The 22,915-nt window shown below is 48.4% G+C and overlaps 1 protein-coding gene and 1 pseudogene across 6 annotated transcripts in view; one reads left to right on the top strand and one right to left on the bottom strand.

Moving 5' to 3' along the window:
* Positions 1 to 22,915, bottom strand: part of PPP4R1 (protein phosphatase 4 regulatory subunit 1) — a 258,120-nt gene that overhangs the window by 9,590 nt on the left and 225,615 nt on the right. For all 6 annotated transcript variants that reach the window (XM_063923466.1, XM_063923468.1, XM_063923467.1 and 3 more), the window contains exons 17-18: positions 14,407 to 14,527; positions 2,149 to 2,283 (exon numbers count right to left, since the gene is read on the bottom strand). In XM_063923466.1, coding sequence (XP_063779536.1) covers positions 2,149 to 2,283; positions 14,407 to 14,527 — 256 coding nt within the window. The remainder of the gene's footprint in view (positions 1 to 2,148; positions 2,284 to 14,406; positions 14,528 to 22,915) is intronic.
* On the top strand, positions 22,136 to 22,255 carry LOC134930023 (5S ribosomal RNA; annotated as a pseudogene).

Below are 22,915 nucleotides of genomic sequence, written 5' to 3'. Positions count from 1 at the left end.
CCATGTGCCTTTTAGAATCTGCATCTCCTGTCCACTGCCGAGTCCACAATCCTCTCCTGGCAGAAATGGACATTGCGTTTATTTTAGATGCCAGCCGGCAAATATCCCTCTGTGCATCTCTCATGTACAAGACAGCGTCTTTAATATGCTCTACGGTTAGCAATATAGTGTCCCTGTCTAGGGTATCAATGTTTTCCGACAGGGAATCTGACCACGCAGCTGCAGCACTGCACATCCATGCTGAAGCAATAGCCGGTCTCAGTATAATACCTGAGTGTGTATATACAGACTTCAGGATAGCCTCCTGCTTTCTATCTGCAGGCTCCTTTAGGGCGGCCGTGTCCGGAGACTGTAGTGCCACCTTTTTTGACAGGCGTGTGAGCGCTTTATCCACCCTAGGGGATGTCTCCCAACGTGACCTGTCCTCTGGCGGGAAAGGGTACGCCATTAGTAACTTTTTAGAAATTACCAGTTTCTTATCGGGGGAAGCCCACGCTTCTTCACACACTTCATTTAATTCATCAGATGGGGGAAAAACTACTGGTAGTTTTTTCTCTCCAAACATAATACCCTTTTTTGTGGTACCTGGGGTAATATCAGAAATATGCAACACATTTTTCATTGCCGTAATCATGTAACGGGTGGCTCTATTGGAATGTACACTAGTCTCATCATCGTCGACACTGGAGTCAGTATCCGTGTCGACATCTGTGTCTGCCATCTGAGGTAGCGGGCGTTTTTGATGGCTTTTGAGACGTCTGGGCAGGCACAGGCTGAGAAGTCGGCTGCCCCACATCTGCTATGTCGTCAAACCTTTTATGTAAGGAGTTGACACTGTCGCGTAATTCCTGCCACATAACCATCCACTCAGGTGTCGACCCCGCAGGGGGTGACATCACATTTATCGGCACCTGCTCCGCCTCCACATAAGCCTCCTCATCAAACATGTCGACACAGCCGTACCGACACACACACACACAGGGAATGCTCTGACTGAGGACAGGAACCCACAAAGTCCTTTGGGGAGACAGAGAGAGAGTATGCCAGCACACACCAGAGCGCTATATATAATGTAGGGATTCACACTATACATACAGTGATTTTTCCCTTATAGCTGCTATTAATATACAGATACTGCGCCTAAATTTAGTGCCCCCCCCTTCTCTTTTTTACCCTACGAAGTCTGGAAACTGCAGGGGAGAGCCTTGGGAGCATCCTTCCAGCGGAGCTGTGAGAGGAAATGGCGCCAGTGTGCTGAGGGAGATAGCCCCGCCCCTTTCTCGGCGGGCTTCTCCCGCTTTTTTATGGAATATATGGCAGGGGATTTTACACATATATAGTCTTAATGACTATATTATGTGTTATTTTGCCAGTAAGGTACTCTTATTGCAGCCCCAGGGCACCCCCCCCCCCAGCGCCCTGCACCCATCAGTGACCGGAGTGTGTGGTGTGCATGGGGAGCAATGACGCACAGCTGCAGTGCTGTGCGCTACCTTAATGAAGACCGAAGTCTTCTGCCGACGATTTTCAGGAACATCTTCTTGCTTTGCAAGGGGGACGGCGGCGCGGCTCCGGGACCGGACGACCGAGACTGGGCCTGTGTTCGATCCCTCTGGAGCTAATGGTGTCCAGTAGCCTAAGAAGCCCAAGCTAGCTGCAAGCAGGTAGGTCCGCTTCTCTCCCCTAAGTCCCTCGTAGCAGTGAGTCTGTTGCCAGCAGATCTCACTGAAAATAAAAAACCTAAATATAACTTTCTTTTCTAAGAGCTCAGGAGAGCCCCTAGTGTGCATCCAGCTCAGCCGGGCACAAAATTCTAACAGAGGTCTGGAGGAGGGTCATAGAGGGAGGAGCCAGTGCACACCAGGTAGTCCTAAAGCTTTCTTTAGTTGTGCCCAGTCTCCTGCGGAGCCGCTATTCCCCATGGTCCTTACGGAGTTCCCAGCATCCACTAGGACGTCAGAGAAAGGATTTTCCTATTTGAAAAAAATTAACCTACCTCCAGAAATAAACACCAACAGACCTTATAAAGGGCAATTACGTTGCAGCGTACACACACTACATCATCAGTAACAGCAGCCATTTCTGTCAGTAACATTTATGCGCACAAACCAGAAACAAAATCACTTATGCGGAACACACAAAACCTACCTGGCAAATAAATACAAATGTCTGTCGCCCAGACCACTTTGAACTTCGGCAAAACTGTTCCACAAGCTTATTCATAAGGTCCAGGACTAATGCTGGAGTTGGCGCAAAGTACAGCTTCTTCACCGTTTCACTCACCTGCAAAACATACAGTATATAAACTGTGATGTCACTGTTATAGTAAGTGGCTGGATATTGCAAGCTAATGTACACAAATATCTGGGAGAAAAACAAAACAAAAAACCAACCTAAAGGTCAATCTAATCCCATGTGTACGAATGTGTTTCATAACATTTTATAGGTCTTAAAAACAAGCCAGGTTTTAGATAGTCAATAGGTCAACAAGCAAACCGTCAACAGGGTCAGTAGGTCGACAATAAAAAGGTCAACAGGTTCAATAGGTTGGCATGCAAATTAACATCAATAGGGCCCTACTGGCTGTCAATAGCGCAAATGAGGCGTGTGCCCGAAAAGGGGATGTGTCCTTAAGACGCATCCCGTTTTCACTACTGGAAGATGATGGAAGATGATGGGCAGCACAAAAGCTGGATGTCCCTTTTATGTCACCCATGACCATTTTCTCATTTTATGTATATGCTCAGCTGTATAATTTTGTTATGCAGTCCATTTAATAGTCTCTCTCGTCTTGCTAATTTCTCATTGGCTTGTAGAAGGCAGGGGCATTGGATAACTGAAAGTCTGTAAATGCTTGTGCAGTCTTTTGAGAAAATAGTTAAGCATTCAGTCACCATCAGCGAAATAGCAGACAGGAGTGAAGAATGTCCAATATATCTGCTATGAGTGGTTAAACCAGGACAAAGCAGAGACCACAGGCAGCCAAAGCGAATGGGTTGTGTGCAGATAAATGAAGATTACAGTGCATCCAGAAAGTATTCACAGCGCTTCACTTTCTCCACATTTTGTTATGTTACAGCCTTATTCCAAAATGGAATAAATTCATGCTTGGTTTCTGCTCAGACCTTATTATAGACAACTGTGTGCCTTTTCAAATCATGTCCAATCAACTGAATTTACCACAGGTGGACTCCAATTAAGCTGTAGGAACATCTCAAGGATGATCAGTGGAAACAGGATCCACCTGAGCTCAATTTTGAGCTTCATGGCAAACGCTGTGAATACTTATGTACATGTGATTTCTTAGTTTTTCATTTTTAATAAATTTGCAAAAATCTCAAAAAAAAACTTTTCATGTTGTCATTATGGGGTATTGTGTGTAGAATTTGGAGGGAAAAAAATAATTTATTCCATTTTGGAATAAGGCTGTAACATAATAAAATGTGGAAAAATTGAAGCGCTGTGAATACTTTCCGGATTCACTGTATATTATGTAGGACTGATAAATGACAATGTTTTAGCATTACAAATGGTGGACACAGCAAGAATCATACAGATTATGTAGAGTTAAGAGCCTTCAGTTTATGGTTTCAGGAGCAATGGAATGCGTGGCTGAAGCCAGGACAGAACAACAAAATTTAATGACTATTGGGTAAAAAAGTAGCCAACTATTAGCACACGACCCACTGTGACTGTGGTAGCTTAGAAAAGAAGTGAGCAGAAAAAATTACTTTGGTTTGTATTCGGTGCGGAAAGTAAGTCCAGGGTGATCGGGTGTTGACTAGGAGTGCCAATGAGAATGATGCATCATCTGTGTGTGATCAATCTAACATGTGGGACTGTATGGTGTAAAGGGCCCTACTCACTGGCCGACCCGCCGCCGAGCTGCCCGACGGCGGATACGGCCGACGAGCGACCCGGCGGCGGGGGGGCAGTGACGGGAGGAGTGAAGTTTCTTCACTCCCCCCCGTCACGCGGCTGCATTGAAGTGCAGGCAAATATGGACGAGATCGTCCATATTGGCCTGCATGCACAGCCGACGGGAGACCAGCGATGAACGAGCGCGGGGCCGCGCATCGTTCATCGCTGGAGTCTCCACACTGAAAGATATGAACGAGTTCTCAACAGGCCTGCAGAGTGGGTCTGCAGCAGTAGAGTTTGCAGATAAGGGACAATCGGCACTCCATGCCTTTGAAGCAGGGCCATCCTGACTGCCATGACAGCTGAGAACACTCTTGGAGCAGAAGAGAAGGAACTGAAAGTGGAAATGAGCATCCGGTATCATGAACCGGAGAAAAGCCTGATGAGGAGTTCAAATGAGAACATGTAAGTAGACATCTTCGATGTCTATGGACGTCATAAACTTGTATTGCTCCAAACTGGCAATAACAGACTGAAGGGACTCCGCAAAAACGGAATAAGATCCTTTAAGTTCAGAATAGGCCTGGCCAAGCCGCCCTGCTTCGGTACGGGAAAATGTTCTGGGAAATAGCCCCGTTTCCAATGATGTGAGGAAATAGGGATCAGCACCCTTGCGGATAGAAGCTTCTGGAACGCCGCCTGCAGGCTGACCATCTTGTCGTCGGAAACCGGCAAACCCGTGGCGAAGAAACACTGAGGTGGTTGGATTCTAAATTGAGCATGTAACCGCAAGTGATGAGAAACCTAACCCAAGCATCTGGACTTGAATGTACCCAGGCCTCCCCGAAAATCCACAGACAAGCACCCACCCCCTGGGATCCCCCAGGTGGGAGGGAGGCCCGTCATGCGGTGGGTGTGGTGGAGGACTTACCATCAGACTGGGCCAAGGTTGTTGAACCTCTGCCTCGGCCTCTTATTTCGAGATCCACGGGTGACGGAGGCACTGCCCCTGGCATGGCCTCGAAACCTGGAAGGGGCACGAAAGGACCGAAAGGAGGGACCGGGATAGGTCCGTCGAGGAGCTGGAGCAGCAGTGGGAAGATAAGTGGACTTAACCCCAGTAACCAGATAAATCCAGGCCGTAAAATCCTTCCCGACCAGGCCCGTAAAGGGCAACACCTCTGCTACCCTCTAGGAATCCGTATCCGTCTGCCACTGTTGCAGCCAGAGAGCTCTTCGGGTCAAGATAGCCAAAGCGGAAATTCAGGCTCCGAGGATACAGACGTCCTTGGAGACCTCAAAAGCATATTAAAGCAGATTTGCGAATATGATCTGTCAAAGGTATCAGTTGATCCTGATGCAAATCGTCCTGTAGCCCTGAGGACAATTTTTCCTCAACAACCTACCTGCGCCAGGCAAAGTGGAACCCCTGCTGCCGCATATTTCTTTCAGACGGCTCCTTCAGCAAGGTTGCTCCAGGAACCGGCAGCTTCTTGGACCGGCGAGACACCAAGGGGTATACAATTGGAGGGGTCTCATATCGTTTCCTGCTATCTGCGGGGAAAGGATAGGAAGACAAAAATAGTTTGATACCTGAGATTGTGCATCTGGATGTTTCCAGGCCGCCGTCCGGAGCACATCCAGTTCATCCGAAACTGGAAAAGTCGCTATCAGTTTCTTATTGGTGCCGAACCCCGAGGGACGTGAAGTGTCCAGATTAGACTATCACCTGCAGCACCAGACGAACCGCTGCAATAAGCGCCTCGACTGGTTTAGATTCCACAGAAAACCGATAGTCATCAATATCCTGGACATCTATCGCCTCCTCCAAGAGAAGCCTCTCATCAGCAGAGTCGTGTAACATTGAGGTTAGCAACCCCTTTTTTGAAACCTGGGGAGAAGAAATAGCGGACGGGGTCTCTGGTTAACCGCGACATTACCTGCGTAAGCTGAGCTGTCCAAACAGGAGCGTCCTGCAGCTGCGTTGAGGGCTGAGCAGATGGCTCCGCCGCATAATCCTCACATAACAGGGAAACCTCGCAGAACATTTCTGACATGTGAAAACTGTTTGTGCTGCCTTGGAACCAGTTCCAGCCATGCCAGCACCTTCCACACAGACCCCCCCACACACACAGCGTTAGTTAAACTAAAAGAAAAGGGGGTTAAAGAAGTGTAGCCCTATGTACTCCCTGCACTATAACGTGCAGTGACAGGCACATTTCTCTGTCTGGTGCCACACACATTCCCCAAATTACAAACAGTATTAGTACCACCTGTGCCATTGTCAATAGGCTCTGGTCGTAGCCCACTACAAGAACAAAGTGTGAAACAAAGGAATAATAAAGGGAGGGCAGTACCCGCCCTGTATGTAGTGTACTGCTAAATTAGTAAAACAGGTGCAATACATGTTTCTTGTAAGCTCCGCTGGTTGCATAAAATGGCGGCCAGCCTGTGAGAAAAGCCGGGAAAAAAATTCTATGTGGCAAGGTGAAGATATGTGGGACTTGAATGAATGAATTGCGGTGGAAGTGGTGGGATGCTGGTTTGTAGCTCTAACCACTATATATGATTTGCTACTGTGCTGAGTCACAGTGGCTCTATATCTTCTGGGGGCACTGGAGAACTTGAGAGCCGAAGTCGGGTTTAAGCCCCCCCCCCCCCCCGCTATGGCGCCTATTTGAAAACTGCGCTAGCGGTACCGCTAACAGAGCTGAAGAGCCCTGGCTTCTGCTACCAGAAGCCAGGGTTATACTCACCGCTGCCATGTTGCTGGGCGACTGAGGAGATGACCCCGACTCTCGCCGCCAGCAGTGGTGTCCGGGCAGAGGTCCAATGCAGTGAGAAAACGCGCGCAGAGCCAGAGGCCCATGTCGGGATTAAACTCACCCCCCCCCCCCCCCCATTGCTCCCAATTTAAACTCTAGAAGCGCCAGCGCAATCGTAGCGGGGGGAGTCGTGCATCCCCGGCCGGCAATGCGTGCCGCGGGGGAAGGGGGGTATACTTAACGCTGCTGTTTCTTCTGCTGATAGAGTGGCCCGTCACACGCAGCGGTGTCCGGCCATCTCCAGAGTGCCAGCGTCTCCTTCAGCCGGGGATCCATCCCAAGCCGCACGCAGCTGCGATAGGCCCCCGCCGGCAGCTCCCGCGATGCAGACTGGCAGAGGCAGAGCTGCCAGTCTGTGAGTTTAAAGAAAATTAAAATAAAAAAATCTTTAGGAGTAGTCTCAAGAGTGAACCAGCTCCTTGGGAACAAACTAAAGACTGGCTTGGAGGGGGGACATAGTAAGGGAGGAGCTAGTCACATGGTTATAAATTTAAAGTGCCAGCTCCCAGTTACTGCCTACTATACTCCCAATGTTACTGCACTCCAGTGGCCCCTAGTGGATGAAGGAGAAATAGCTTAATTATTTTTTGTACGTGGCTCATGTTTATCTGTTAAAATGTACTAGGCAAGGAGGTCCACCCCAATTCCTTATGTGCACTCACAGACTATTTTATATTGTGGATGCAGTCATAAGGTCGACCTTCACCAAGTCAACACCACACAGTTATGATGTAGACATTGTTTAAAGGCAACATGTCAACACCCTCAGAACGGCGACACGTTCACAATGAAGACATCTAAAATCCTGATATTCTCAGAATGTCAACATTACAGTCAGGCTGTGGGATGGGAAGCCTAGGGTTAGGCACTAGAGGGAGGTAAGGGTGCAGGATAGGAGGGTTTGGCACTTGGGGGAGGTTAGGGTGCAGGATAGGAGGGTTAGGCACAAGGGAGGGCTTAGGGTGTGGGATGGGAGGGTTAGGGTTCTGCACTAGGGGGAGGTTAGGGTGCGGAATGTGAGGGCTAGGTTTAGGCACTAGGGGGAGATAAGGGTGTGAGATGGGAGGGTTACGAACTAGAGGGAGGTTAGGGTGCGGGATGGGAGGGTTATGGTTAGGCACTAGGGGGAGGTTAGGGTGCGGTGTGGGAGGGTTATGGTTAGGCACTAGGGGGAGGTTAGGGTGCGGTATGGGAGGGTTATGGTTAGGCACTAGGGCGAGGTTAGGGTGCGGTATGGGAGGGATAGGCCCTAGGGGGAAGTTAGGTTGCGGGATGGGAGGGTTTGACACTAAGGGGAGGGCTAGGCATTAGGGGAAGAGATAGGGTTATGGCTAGTCACTAGGGGGAGAGCTAGGGTTAGGCTGCGGATGGGAGGGCTAGACTTAGGTGGAGAATACACACAAGAACCACCGTTCCTTCAGCTGTCTGCAACAAAACTGCTGCACACTTGACTGCCAAAACCTGCTGCTAGAGGTGCCACTGACGCCTGATAGACCACCAGGTACAGTTTCTCATGTTGACATTTCAGCAGTATCCACATGTTGAATGTCAACATTACGTATGATAGACATCATGAATGACTACCTTACATAACAAACCCATTATCTTGGCCTGTAAATCCACCTATGTGTCACAAAACAGCACTAAAATAAGATTTTACTTACCGCTAAATCTATTTCTCGTAGTCCGTAGTGGATGCTGGGGACTCCGTCAGGACCATGGGGAATAGCGGCTCCGCAGGAGACAGGGCACAAAAGTAAAAGCTTTAGGATCAGGTGGTGTGCACTGGCTCCTCCCCCTATGACCCTCCTCCAAGCCTCAGTTAGGATACTGTGCCCGGACGAGCGTACACAATAAGGAAGGATTTAGAATCCCGGGTAAGACTCATACCAGCCACACCAATCACACTGTACAACCTGTGAACTGAACCCAGTTAACAGCATGATAACAGCGGAGCCTCTGAAAAGATGGCTCACAACAATAATAACCCGATTTTTTGTACCAATAACTATGTACAAGTATTGCAGACAATCCGCACTTGGGATGGGCGCCCAGCATCCACTACGGACTACGAGAAATAGATTTATCGGTAAGTAAAATCTTATTTTCTCTAACGTCCTAGTGGATGCTGGGGACTCCGTCAGGACCATGGGGATTATACCAAAGCTCCCAAACGGGCGGGAGAGTGCGGATGACTCTGCAGCACCGAATGAAAGAACTCCAGGTCCTCTTTAGCCAGGGTATCAAATTTGTAGAATTTTACAAACGTGTTCTCCCCCCGACCACGTAGCTGCTCGGCAGAGTTGTAATGCCGAGACCCCTCGGGCAGCCGCCCAGGATGAGCCCACCTTCCTTGTGGAATGGGCATTTACATATTTTGGCTGTGGCAGGCCTGCCACAGAATGTGCAAGCTGAATTGTACTACACATCCAACTAGCAATCGTCTGCTTAGAAGCAAGAGCACCCAGTTTTTTGGGTGCCTACAGGATAACAGCAAGTCAGTTTTCCTGACTCCAGCCGTCCTGGAAACCGATATTTTCAGGGCCCTGACAACATCTAGCAACTTGGAGTCCTCCAAGTCCCTAGTAGCCGCAGGTACCACAATAAGCTGGTTCAGGTGAAACGCTGACCCCACCTTAGGGAGAAACTGGGGACGAGTCCGCAGCTCTGCCCCGTCCGAATGGACAATCAGATATGGGCTTTTGTGAGACAAAGCCGCCAATGCTGACACTCGCCTGGCCGAGGCCAGGGCCAACATCATGGTCACTTTCCATGTGAGATATTTCAAATCCACAGATTTGAGCGGTTTAAACCAATGTGATTTGAGGAATCCCAGCACTACGTTGAGATCCCACAGTGCCACTGGAGGCACAAAAGGGGGTTGTATATGCAGTACTCCCTTGACAAACTTCTGGACTTCAGGAACTGAAGCCAATTCTTTCTGGAAGAAAATCGACAGGGCCGAAATTTGAACCTTAATGGACCCCAATCTGAGGCCCATAGACACTCCTGTTTGCAGGAAATGCAGGAATCGACCGAGTTGAAATTTCTTCGTGGAGATTTCCTGGCCTCACACCACGCAACATATTTTCGCCACATGTGGTGATAATGTTGTGCGGTCACGTCCTTCCTGGCTTTGACCAGGGTAGGAATGACCTCTTCCGGAATGTCTTTTTCCCTTAGGATCCGGCGTTCAACCGCCATGCCGTCAAACGCAGCCGCGGTAAGTCTTGGAACAGACATGGTACGTGCTGAAGCAAGTCCCTTCTTAGCGGCAGAGGTCATGAGTCCTCTGTGAGTATCTCTTGAAGTTCCGGGTACCAAGTCCTTCTTGGCCAATCCGGAGCCACGAGTATAGTTCTTACTCCTCTACGACTTATAATTCTCAATACCTTGGGTATGAGAAGCAGAGGAGGAAACACATACACCGACTGGTACGCCCACGGTGTTACCAGAACGTCCACAGCTATTGCCTGAAAGTCTCTTGACCTGGCGCAATACCTGTCCAGTTTTTTGTTCAGGCGGGACGCCATCATGTACACCTTTGGTCTTTCCCAACGGTTCACAATCATGTGGAAAACTTCCCGATGAAGTCCCCACTCTCCCGGGTGGAGGTCGTGCCTGCTGAGGAAGTCTGCTTCCCAGTTGTCCACTTCCGGAATGAACACTGCTGACAGTGCTATCACATGATTTTCCGCCCAGCGAAAAATCCTTGCAGTTTTTGCCATTGCCCTCCTGCTTCTTGTGCCGCCCTGTCTGTTTACGTGGGCGACTGCCGTGATGTTGTCCCACTGGATCAATACCGGCTGACCTTGAAGCAGAGGTCTTGCTAAGCTTAGAGCATTATAAATTGCCCTTAGCTCCAGTATATTTATGTGGAGAAAAGTCTCCAGACTTGATCACACTCCCTGGAAATTTTTTCCCTGTGTGACTGCTCCCCAGCCTCTCAGGCTGGCCTCCGTGGTCACCAGCATCCAATCCTGAATGCCGAATCTGCGGCCCTCTAGAAGATGAGCACTCTGTAACCACCACAGGAGAGACACCCTTGTCCTTGGAGATAGGGTTATCCGCTGATGCATCTGAAGATGCGATCCGGACCATTTGTCCAGCAGATCCCACTGAAAAGTTCTTGCGTGGAATCTGCCGAATGGAATCGCTTCGTAATAAGCCACCATTTTTCCCAGGACTCTTGTGCAATGATGCACTGACACTTTTCCTGGTTTTAGGAGGTTCCTGACTAGCTCGGATAACTCCCTGGCTTTCTCCTCCGGGAGAAACACCTTTTTCTGGACTGTGTCCAGAATCATCCCTAGGAACAGCAGACGTGTCGTCGGAAACAACTGCGGTTTTGGAATATTTAGAATCCACCCGTGCTGTCGTAGAACTACTTGAGATAGTGCTACTCCGACCTCCAACTGTTCTCTGGACCTTGCTCTTATCAGGAGGTCGTCCATTTTCTTCGAAGAAGAATCATCATTTCGGGCATTACCTTGGTAAAGACCCGGAGTGCCGTGGACAATCCAAACGGCAGCGTCTGAAACTGATAGTGACAGTTCTGTACCACGAACCTGAGATACCCTTGGTGAGAAGGGCAAATTGGGACATGGAGGTAAGCATCCCTGATGTCCCGGGACACCATATAGTCCCCTTCTACCTGGTTCGCTATCACTGCTCTGAGTGACTCCATCTTGATTTGAACCTTTTTAAGTGTTCAAATATTTCAGATTTAGAATAGGTCTCACCGAGCCTTCTGGTTTCAGTACCACAATATAGTGTGGAATAATACCCCTTTCCTTGTTGTAGGAGGGGTACTTTGATTATCACCTGCTGGGAATACAGCTTGTGAATTGTTTCCAATACTGCCTCCCTGTCGGAGGGAGACGTTGGTAAAGCAGACTTCAGGAACCTGCGAGGGGAAACGTCTCGACTTTCCAATCTGTACCCCTGGGATACTACTTGTAGGATCCAGGGGTCCTGTACGGCTCCAGCGTCATGCTGAGAACTTGGCAGAAGCGGTGGAAGGCTTCTGTTCCTGGGAATGGGCTGCCTGCTGCAGTCTTCTTCCCTTTCCTCTATCCCTGGGCAGATATGCATAGATGTGACTTAGGGTAAAAACGGTGGATTTCCCAGCAGTTGCCGTGGCCACCAGGTCCGATGGACCGACCCCAAATAACTCCTCCCCTTTATACGGCAATACATCTTTGTGCCGTTTGGAATCTGCATCACCTGACCACTGTCGTGTCCATAAACATCTTTTGGCAGATATGGACATCGCACTTACTCTTGATGCCAGAGTGCAAATATCCCTCTGTGCATCTCGCATATATAGAAATACATTCTTTAAATGCTCTATAGTAAATAAAATACTGTCTCTGTCAAGGGTATCAATATTTTCAGTCAGGGAATCCGACCAAGCCACCCCCGCGCTGCACATCCAGGCTGAGGCGATCGCTGGTCGCAGTATAACACCAGTACGTGTGTATATACTTTTTAGGATATTTTCCAGCCTCCTATCAGCTGGCTCCTTGAGGGCGGCCGTATCTGGAGACGGTACCGCCACTTGTTTTGATAAGCGTGTGAGCGCCTTATCCACCCTAAGGGGTGTTTCCCAACGCGCCCTAACTTCTGGCGGGAAAGGGTATACCGCCAATAATTTTCTATCGGGGGAACCCCGCGCCTCATCACACACTTCATTTAATTTATCTGATTCAGGAAAAACTATAGGTAGTTTTTCCACACCCCACATAATACCCTTCTTTGTGGTACTTGTAGTATCAGAAATATGTAACACCTCCTTCATTGCCCTTAACAAGTAACGTGTGGCCCTAAAGGAAAATACGTTTGTTTCTTCACCGTCGACACTGGAGTCAGTGTCCGTGTCTGTGTCGACCGACTGAGGTAAAATGGGCATTATAACGTCCCTGACGGTGTTTTAGACGCCTGGACAGATACTAATATGTTTTCCGGCCATCTCATGTCGTCAACCGACTTGCAGCGTGTTGACATTATCACGTAATTCCTTAAATAAGCCATCTACTCCGGTGTCGACTCCCTAGAGAGTGACATCACCATTACAGGCAATTTGCTCCGCCTCCCAACATCGTCCTCATACATGTCGACACACACGTACCGACACACAGCACACACACAGGGAATGCTCTGATAGAGGACAGGACCCACTAGCCCTTTGGGGAGACAGAGGGAGAGTTTGCCAGCACACACCAAAAACGCTATAATTATACAGGGACAACCTTTATATAAGTGCTTTTCCCTTATAGCATTTTAATATATGTAGTCATATCGCCAAATCAGTGCCCCCCCTCTCTGTTTTAACCCTGTTTCTGTAGTGCAGTGCAGGGGAGAGCCTGGGAGCCTTCCCACCAGCATTTCTGTGAGGGAAAATGGCGCTGTGTGCTGAGGAGAATAGGCCCCGCCCCCTTTTCGGTGGGCTTCTTCTCCCGTTTTTCTGAGACCTGGCAGGGGTTAAATACATCCATATAGCCCCCAGGGGCTATATGTGATGTATTTTTAGCCAGAATAAGGTACTATCATTGCTGCCCAGGGCGCCCCCCCCCAGCGCCCTGCACCCTCAGTGACCGCTGCTATGAAGTGTGCTGACAACAATGGCGCACAGCTGCAGTGCTGTGCGCTACCTTATGAAGACTGAAGAGTCTTCTGCCGCCGTTTCTGGACCTTCACTTTTCGGCATCTGCAAGGGGGGTCGGCGGCGCGGCTCCGGGACGAACCCCAGGGTGAGACCTGTGTTCCGACTCCCTCTGGAGCTAATGGTGTCCAGAAGCCTAAGAAGCCAATCCATCCTGCACGCAGGTGAGTTCACTTCTCTCCCCTAAGTCCCTCGTAGCAGTGAGCCTGTTGCCAGCAGGACTCACTGAAAATAAAAAACCTAACAAAACTTTTACTCTAAGCAGCTCTTTAGGAGAGCCACCTAGATTGCACCTTTCTCGGCCGGGCACAAAAATCTAACTGAGGCTTGGAGGAGGGTCATAGGGGGAGGAGCCAGTGCACACCACCTGATCCTAAAGCTTTTACTTTTGTGCCCTGTCTCCTGCGGAGCCGCTATTCCCCATGGTCCTGACGGAGTCCCCAGCATCCACTAGGACGTTAGAGAAAGATGTGTGCTGAGCGATCTACCACAGACTACTCAGCACACATCTCTTCCCCCGCTCAGCACAAAGAAGTGAGCCACCTGACTGATGCAGGCACAATCTAGAACCGGCGACTATCGCTATGGGGCATACACACAGTGAGATCCGTGCTTAATTTCTAAGCAGTCTAGTTAGATTGCTTAGAAATTAAGCACGGATCTCTCCGTGTGTACCCCCCCTTAACACCGCCCTTTTGTATGACCGTAGACAAGCCTGTGTGTCTGTTGTACCATCCTTTTTATATAGTGCTCACATAAAGCAATTTACAGATAATGGGTTTGATAATTCACCTCAGTCCCTATCCCACTGATTACACACTTGTGTAATGGTGAGGGGGTGTTTAATTGTTTTTTCTTTGAATGTACTGCAGAGGGCAGTGTATTATCGACAGTGACTGCTGCAACAACATACACAATTCGCACACACAGTAACTGAACCACAAAAACTATTTTGTCAACATACAGACTGCCAAAATAATGTCACATAAAGAACTCCATGAGAAAGTTAAAAACGGGGAGAGAGGGGACGTCATGGGAAATTCGGAATAAACTCACCAGTTTATAAGAAATCCAGCGTACAGAAGACACTTTGTCCCCACACAAAGTCAAAGCAATTGGCAGTAAGTAGTCATAAACATCCCTGGCACTGTACAGTTCAAGTAGGAGAATCAATTGCCTAATAAGTTAAACAAAAAGCACAAGAAAAAAAAAAGAAGTAAATTCAACTGTAGCAAAAAGAAAAAAATATATGAATCAAATATAACGAGATTTATGGTAAGAACTTACCGTTGTTAAATATCTTTCTGCGAGGTACACTGGGCTCCACAGGGAATAACATCGGGGTGTAGAGTAGGATCTTGATCCAAGGCACCAACAGGCTCAAAGATTTGACTGTTCCCAGAATGCATAGCGCCGCCTACTCTATAACCCCGCCTCCGTGCACAGCAGCTCAATTTTTGTTAACCAGTCCAATGCAGTAGCAGGCAAAAAAAACGACAACTGTTAGTAGCCACAAACACCACATTCTCACGACAGGAGAAAGTGTCAGCGGCTAATGCCATACCAACCCAAAGAAACTAAGTGCGTCAGGGTGGGCGCCCTGTGGAGCCCAGTGTACCTCGCAGAAAGATTTAACGGTAAGTTAAATCTCGTTTCTGCTGCGGGGTACACTGGGCTCCACAGGGAATAACATCGGGGATGTCCTCAAGCAATTCCTTATGGGAGAGTACGCACTGTACGGGCACAAGAACCCGGCGTCCAAAGGAAGCATCCTGGGAGGCGGATGTATCGAAGGCATAGAACCTTATGAACATGTTCACTGAGGACCACGTAGCCGCCTTGCACAATTGTTCAAGGGTCGCACCAAGGTGGGCTGCCCAAGAAGGTCCAACAGACCGAGTAGAATGGGCCTTAATAGTAGCAGGAGCTGGACGCCCAGCCTGTACATAAGCATGTGCAATCACCATTCTAATCCATCTAGCCAAGGTCTGCTTGTGAGCAGGCCAGCCACGTTTGTGAAAACCAAACAGTACAAAGAGGGAATCAGACTTCCTGATAGGAGCTGTCCTCTTCACATAGATACGGAGAGCCCGTACCACATCCAAAGACCGCTCTTTGGAAGACAATTCAGGAGAGGCAAAGGCCGGAACCACAATCTCCTGATTAAGGTGGAAAGAAGACACCACCTTAAGTAGGTACCCGGGACGTGTTATAAGAAACGCCTGGTCACAGTGAAAAATCAGATATGGGGAATAACAAGACAAGGCACCCAAATTCGACACCCGTCTGGCAGAGGCAATAGCCAGCAGAAACAACACCTTAAGAGAAAGCCACTTAAGGTCTGCCGATTCAAAAGGCTCAAACGGAGACCCTTGCAACGCATCCAGAACCACGACAAGTCCCAAGGAGCCACAGGCGGGACGTAAGGAGGTTGAATATGCAACACACCCTGAGTAAATGTATGAACATCAGGTAAAGTCGCAATTTTTCTCTGGAACCAAACCGACAAGGCAGAATATGAACCTTGATGGAGGCCAGACGAAGGCCCAAGTCCAGGCCCTGTTGTAGAAAGGCCAAAAGATTGGCCGTACTAAACTTGAAAGCGTCATGATTGTTAGATGCGCACCAAGCAAAGTAAGAATTCCAGACCCTATGATAAATCCGAGTAGAAGCCGGTTTTCGGGCCTTCAACATGGTTTGAATGACCGCCTCAGAAAAAACCTTTGGCCCTCAGAATGGAAGCTTCAAGAGCCACGCCTTAATGATTGATGTATGCCAACGTAGTGGCGTTGTCCGACTGCACTTGAACAGGTCTGTTCTGTATTAAATGCTGGGCCAAGTTCAATGAGTTAAACATTCTGGAATTGCGGGCGGTGTTCATCGGGAGGAGAGACTCCTCCTTGGTCCACCGACCCTGAAGGGAGTGTTGCTCCAACACCGCGCCCCAACTTCTCAGACTGGCATCCGTCGTCAGAAGAACACAGTTGGAGATCCAGAAGGGACGACCCCTGCTCAATCGCTGGTCTTGAAGCCACCAGCTCAGTGAAAGACGGACCTCCGGAGGCAAGAAGATCATTTGAGACCTGATCCGGTGAGGCAGGCCGTCCCACTTGGCAAGAATCAGCTTCTGCAGAGGGCGGGAATGGAATTGAGCGTACTCCATGTCGAAAGCAGACACCATGAGACCTAGCACTTGCATTGCCAAATGTATCGACACTTGTGGACGAGATAGGAAGCATCGAATCCTGTCCTGAAGTTTCAGGACCTTCTCCTGAGACAAGAACAACCGCTGGTTGCGAGTGTCCAACAACGGCCCCAGGTGCACCATGCTCTGAGCAGGGACCAGGGAAGATTTCTTCCAGTTTATGAGCCACCCGTGGGCTTGCAGAAACTGGATAGTCAGATCCAGATGGCGTAGGAGAATTTCTGGGGAATTTGCCAGGATCAACAAGTTGTTCAGGTACGGTAGGATCCTGACCCCCAGACGGCGGAGCACAGCCGCCATGACCTTGGTGAAGACTCGCGGACCCGTGTTCAAACCAAAAGGTAACGCCCGAAATTGGTAATGGAGGTTGCCAACCGCAAACCTCAGGTACTGCTGATGCGACATTGCAATTGGATTATGCAGGTAAGCATCCTGTATGTTCAGGGAGACCATTCAATCCCCAGGTTCCAAGGCCAGAACAACAGAGCGAAGAGTTTCCGTATGAAACTTGGAGACCCTCACAAATTTGTTGAAGGACTTGAGGTTGAGAATGGGCCGGGAGTACCCATTCGGTTTCGGGACTATGAACAGCGGTGAATAGTACCCCTTGCCTCTCTGAGCCAGAGGCACCTGTACTACCACTCCTGTGTCCAGGAGAGACGGTACCACCGAATGAAGAGTTTGTGCCTTCACCTGATCCAAAGGGATGTCTGTCAGGCAAAATCGATGAGGGGGGCGATTCCTGAAGGATACGGCGTAACCTCGAGTGACAACTTCCCGTACCCAGTGGTCTTCAACTATTCCTGGGTAAACCCTAGAAGTCGGCCCCCCACCCTGGGATCCCCCAGAGGGAGGCCCGCCCCGTCATGCTTGTCAGTTTTGGAAGCAGGCTGACGGGCAGCCCAGGCCCGTTTGGGTTTGGGCTTATCAGGTTTGGAAGTGCGAACCTGTTTCGGGTACACCTGACCTTTTGCTTTCCCTGAAGGATGAAAGCAGCGAAATGAAGTACTCTTAGCCTTCGGCACCGAAGGAGCAGTACTAGGTACACATGCTGTTTTAGCAGTCAGCCACTATCTTGTTGAGGTCTTCTCCAAAAAGAATGTCTCCCTTAAAAGGGAGTACCGCCAGGGTTTTCTTAGAGTCCATATCCACAGACCAGGACCGTAACCAGAAAATCCGACGAGCCAAAATGGACGTAGTAGAAGCCTTGGCCGCCAGAATACCGGCATCAGAAGCCGCCTCCTTAATGTAATGAGACGCTGTGACAATATAGGACAATATATGACAAGCATGGTCTAGCATGATCAGAAGCGTTGGAAGTCAACTCCGCCTCCAGCTCCTGAGCTCAACCTTCCACAGCTTCTACAGCCCATGTCGCTGCAATGGTGGGCATATGCGCAGCACCGGTTAGGGTCTAAATTGCCTTTAAACAACCCTCCACACGCTTATCCGTCGGCTCTCTCAGGGACGTGACGGTAGTTACAGGCAGAGCCGAGGATACAACCAGCCACGCCACCTGCGAGTCCACTGGCGGGGGTGTTTCCCAATTTTTACTTAGCTCCGCAGCGAGGGGGTAGCGAGCCAGCATCTTCGTGTGAGGCGTGAATTTCTTTTCCCAGGACTCCTGACGTATGTCAACTAAATGGTCAGAGTGAGGTAAAACTTGTTTAACCACATTCTGACGTTTAAACCTGTCCGGTTTCTTAGGGGCAGCATCAGGCTCCGGATCATCATCAACTTGAAGAATGAGCCCGATAGCCTCCAACAAGTCAGGAACATCCACCTGTGAAACAGCTTCCCCATCAGAAGCATCAAGATCAGAATCTGTGGGGTCAGTATAAACGCTATCCTCATCAGACGAAGTGTCTGGGACATTGGTGGATTGTGAGGAAGTAATTGCCGCTTAGAGGACCCCTTGGTCTTAGGCGGGCGAAGATTAGACTTCTGAGTAGTCAGTGATTGGTTCAATTGCTGTAACTGAGCGGACAGTTAATCTGCCCACGGCGGGTTAACCGCGGGGACCATAAGCGGTTGTACCGGCACAGGAGGTCCCAAAGGGGGCGTTAGTCTAGTTACCAGCGTATTCATAGCGTGGAGAAGGTAGCCCAAGGTAGGTCATTGCTACAGTCCCACTGGAGGGTAAGGAACCCCCAGAACCTGAACCCTCAGCTGCTATGTTATCCTCAAATGTGACTGCAGCGTCAACACCACACAATGTGGGATCAGCCCCAGCACCGTTGCCCTTTGTAGCCGACAATCAAAAGCTCAATGCAAGGCAACACAGTACAATATCAGCAGCACAATACCTGACAAGAACCCCCTGTGCAGTGTATTTCAGCACAAACAGGGAATTCTAGAGGTATATGGTGACTAGAAATCACAGAGAAAAATACACAATCAGTATATCCTGTGAACTACCTATATTAATGAAAAACCTGACGCACTTAGCCCCCTCAGGTTATAGAATATAGGGATGGCAATCTGAGTGAGATACACGAAATGGAGGTCACACAGCAACTATATGCACACACAGAGAGTCACAGTTTGTACAATGCAGAAATTATGACATGCAATAAAACTGCACTGGACTAGCAATACATAGTAGTACTATATACAGCTATACACTTAATAGATAACAATGCACAGTAGAGACTGGATGTATATCACAGGGTACTTGTACTATATAACCCTGACTAAATGCACTTGTTCTTAACTAACACTGTCAGCAGACATGTAGAATACTTAAGTGTCCTGTAAAATGCACAGCGCTGACAGGCAGGCGGCTTTACAGAGGAGGATTTGCCCAAACAGTCCCTGGATCAGCTCAGCTTGTCCTAATGGCGCCCAAACGCTGACAGGGAGTGAGGGAGAGAGAGCTATGCAGCTCCAGGGCGGGAACATTTACTCTAAATGGCGCCCTGGGGCTGTGGGAGGGGCTATAGGTCAAAGCCTCATCTCCTTGCTGGACTTCACCACCGGGTACTGGGGGCTTAAATAAACGGTTTTATGAGAGAAAACCCACCTGTGCCCATGCCCTGGTGGTCTAGTGGGGTCCCTGTACTGCCACAGTGTCCACACCAGCGCTCGCAGCCCACACGGGATCACGATTTACAGCGGGTCCCGCCGGGGGCCCCCACTTACCTCCTCCCTGAGTGCGGCCACGCGATCCAGGAGAGCAGCGGTCGTGTGGGTGTGTCTAACAAGAAGAAAACCGGAGCCTCCGCTGTAGGTACCCGGCAACCAGGGCGCAGGAGTGTACAGCGCTGCTGGGGGAGGTGATGAAGCTGCAGCAGGAGATGTCTGACTGACATCCAGCACTTACAGTGCCTCTGCTGCAGCCACTGAAGTCTTCATTTTTCTTCAAAAAGCTTTTTCCTAGGGCTGCTGGAGCAGCCCCCCTGTTGTATGCCTGCTAACTGCATGGCACCAACTACAAAACGGAGCTCCTGTGCACGGAGGCGGGGTTATAGAGGAGGCGGCACTATGCATTCTGGGAACAGTCAAAGCTTTGAGCCTGTTGGTGCCTCGGATCAAGATCCTACTCTACACCCCGATGTTATTCCCTGTGGAGCCCAGTGTACACCGCAGCAGAAATAGCATTAAGGTTACAAATACACTGCACAACAAGATAGTAAACTATGCTTACAGCTAGTACTGCTGACTCTCAAGAGATTACTGAGCTCTATGGGAAGCCCAAGCTAAACACTTGCTAAAGAGAGACCTGGTTAAAATGTCATGCGAGCCATGCTCTTTGTAGGTAGAGGTCGGGTTGGGATTGTGTGACCGGCGGTTGGAATCTCAGCGGTCAGCATCCGTCAGTTTGCCGGCGGGGAGGGCGGGCGCAACAAAGCCCATTGTGGGCTCAGTGGCTCCCTGCACTCGCCATTGGTTCTATTCCAACGCTACGGGTGTCGGACACCCATGAGTGGTAATAGCCCCCGTTAGTCGGCATGCTGACAGTCGGGATGTCTGGATTCCGGCGGTATCCCGACCGCCGGTAACATGACTACATCCTGTAGAGGTCATGCTTACTATACAAATGCATTATCTCTACAGTCTCTAATGTTGTGGCCCTGTGCTGGATGCTGAGATGCAAAACTTACTCTTTACCCAATGTGTGTATTACCTGTACGTTTGCAACATGATAAAAACTATTCAAATGGTTAACATATGAAATACTATACATTTCTATTAATTCATCCTTTATTAGTCAGTGTACCATTATGAAGTACAGTTTCACAGTGCATGTCAGCACAAGTCTAAAACAATAACAAAAAAAATGAAAATAAAAAGTATGGTGTGCCTTCCTGGCCGCCTCACTATAAAAATATCTATTTGAAGCATGTAAACGGGTCTTAAAACAGGACAACACAAAGGAGAAAAATCAAAAAACGCATGCAATAAAAAACACTGGAGAAAAAAAAAAACCCATATACACAAGGCCGTTTCTTAGTTTCTATTGTGTCTGCTAATTTTTGTATTAAATGAGCTTCTGCATTAAACACACCAATACTGGAGCGAATAGGATCAATATATATATATGTACAGTAGGCGTATATATTTATTATTTATTAACAGTTTCTTATATAGCGCAGCAAATTCCATTGTGCCTTACTGGTGTTCACGCTAGGCTGTTTTAGAAGGGGGCCGCACCGTGCCCAATTTTTAAAGGTCAAAATGCACTCTGCTAAAACAGCCTGCCAACTGCTTTGCTGCCACTGCGCACATCATCTATTTACAGAGAACTTGAGGGAAGCCCAGCACCTCCGTAGGTGCTGGGCACGCCCCCCATCAGTGATGTCGAGGGGGTTGGACTGCCCCCTTTTCATGCATGCCGAATGCACTGCCCTGGCACCCCTGCGCCTTCTGCCCACATCCTAGTTGGAACACTACATTATAATTGGAAACAGTGATAAAATAAAACAAAACAACTGGAAAGAACAATGATAAAACAAAACTAGGTAATGACAGTCAGAGGGGATGCGGTCAATTTACCTACAATCAAAATACCGATGAACAAAATACCAACAAACATTTACAGATGGTCAAAATCCAGACAAGGTCAAAATCCAGACTTTTAAAATGTCAACAGTTCAAAAAGTCGACATGAGTTTTTCATTGAAACTGACTTGTTCATACTTTACCATAAATAGTAGTAGTAGGGTAAACCGCACATGTTTAGAAAAATGTATATATGATGGGTGTTGTCTGAAAAAACTGATTTATATTAATGACATTGCTTCAAATTTAGGTAACCATACACCCGAGAATTTATTGTTATCCGTCAGTTTATAAAAGGTGACCATCAGTGGTGCTCCCCCGAGTCAAATTGTATCAATTTAAACACAGGAAGAAAAGAAAGTAGTAGACTCTAGTTGGGGAGCACTCTATTTCAGACAAACTCTTATATTAGATTATAGAAAACTGATAAGATCATAAAGATTTTAATTCTATCGTGTTAAAATTAAGGAGTTCCAATGTTGCCAAAAAGGTGCGAAATTGTTTATTCAAGAACACACGCTTACTCATATAGAGTGCTCATTGGTATCCGAACATATTGGCAAGAGGGATAAGCGCAGCATTTGCGGACATACCCCACTAGACATGCCCAATCTCATCTGATCTAGGAAGCCAAGCAGTGGAGGGCCGGACCAGTACTTGGATGGGAGACCACCTTGGAACACCCAGGTACTGCAATTTATTGCTGCATGCTATACCCAGATGTCACTAATAGGGAGCACCATAGAGAAATTTGATATATCCAGCATTTTGGCTTGTGACCTAAGATTCAATCCCCTGCAATAATCTTTTCTTAAAGATCTTATGCAGGATAAATGACGGTCATACACTTTTCAATAAAAGGATACCATTTGAGAGAACACATTGTGATATTATACCTATCATACAAAAAATCTGGGTTATCGATTATCATAGCCTTTAGCTATACACTGTCTATTTATAATTTCATACTTTACCATCCCAGTGGAACTGGAGAGGGAATGTAATAGTGCCCGAAGCATGGCGAGCACATGCCTACACTTATATGGTGTCCATGACAACACACACTAAAAAAAATATGAAAACTTGTGCTGACTTTTTGACCTGTCAACATTTTAAATGTCTGTATTTTGACCATGTCAGGAGATTGACCGTCGGTCAATTGTTGTCTGTATTTTAATTGTAGGTATTTCATACTAAACCCTCAGAGATAGGAAGGCCCTGCTCGCAAGCTTGGCATTGATAGGGATAAGGATAGGTGTTATTTATTGCATATTGGTCCACCAGATTGCATGAGTGGCTCGGCTTAGTAGACTGCTCTGAGTTCCAGGACGTTGATTGGTAAACGACTTTCAGTGGGAG

The sequence above is a fragment of the Pseudophryne corroboree genome, chromosome 5 (genome assembly GCF_028390025.1).
Source record: "Pseudophryne corroboree isolate aPseCor3 chromosome 5, aPseCor3.hap2, whole genome shotgun sequence".
In the NCBI taxonomy this organism is placed as follows: domain Eukaryota; kingdom Metazoa; phylum Chordata; class Amphibia; order Anura; family Myobatrachidae; genus Pseudophryne; species Pseudophryne corroboree.
Note: the sequence above shows the minus strand (reverse complement) of the source record. Positions and strands in the feature narration are given on the sequence as shown.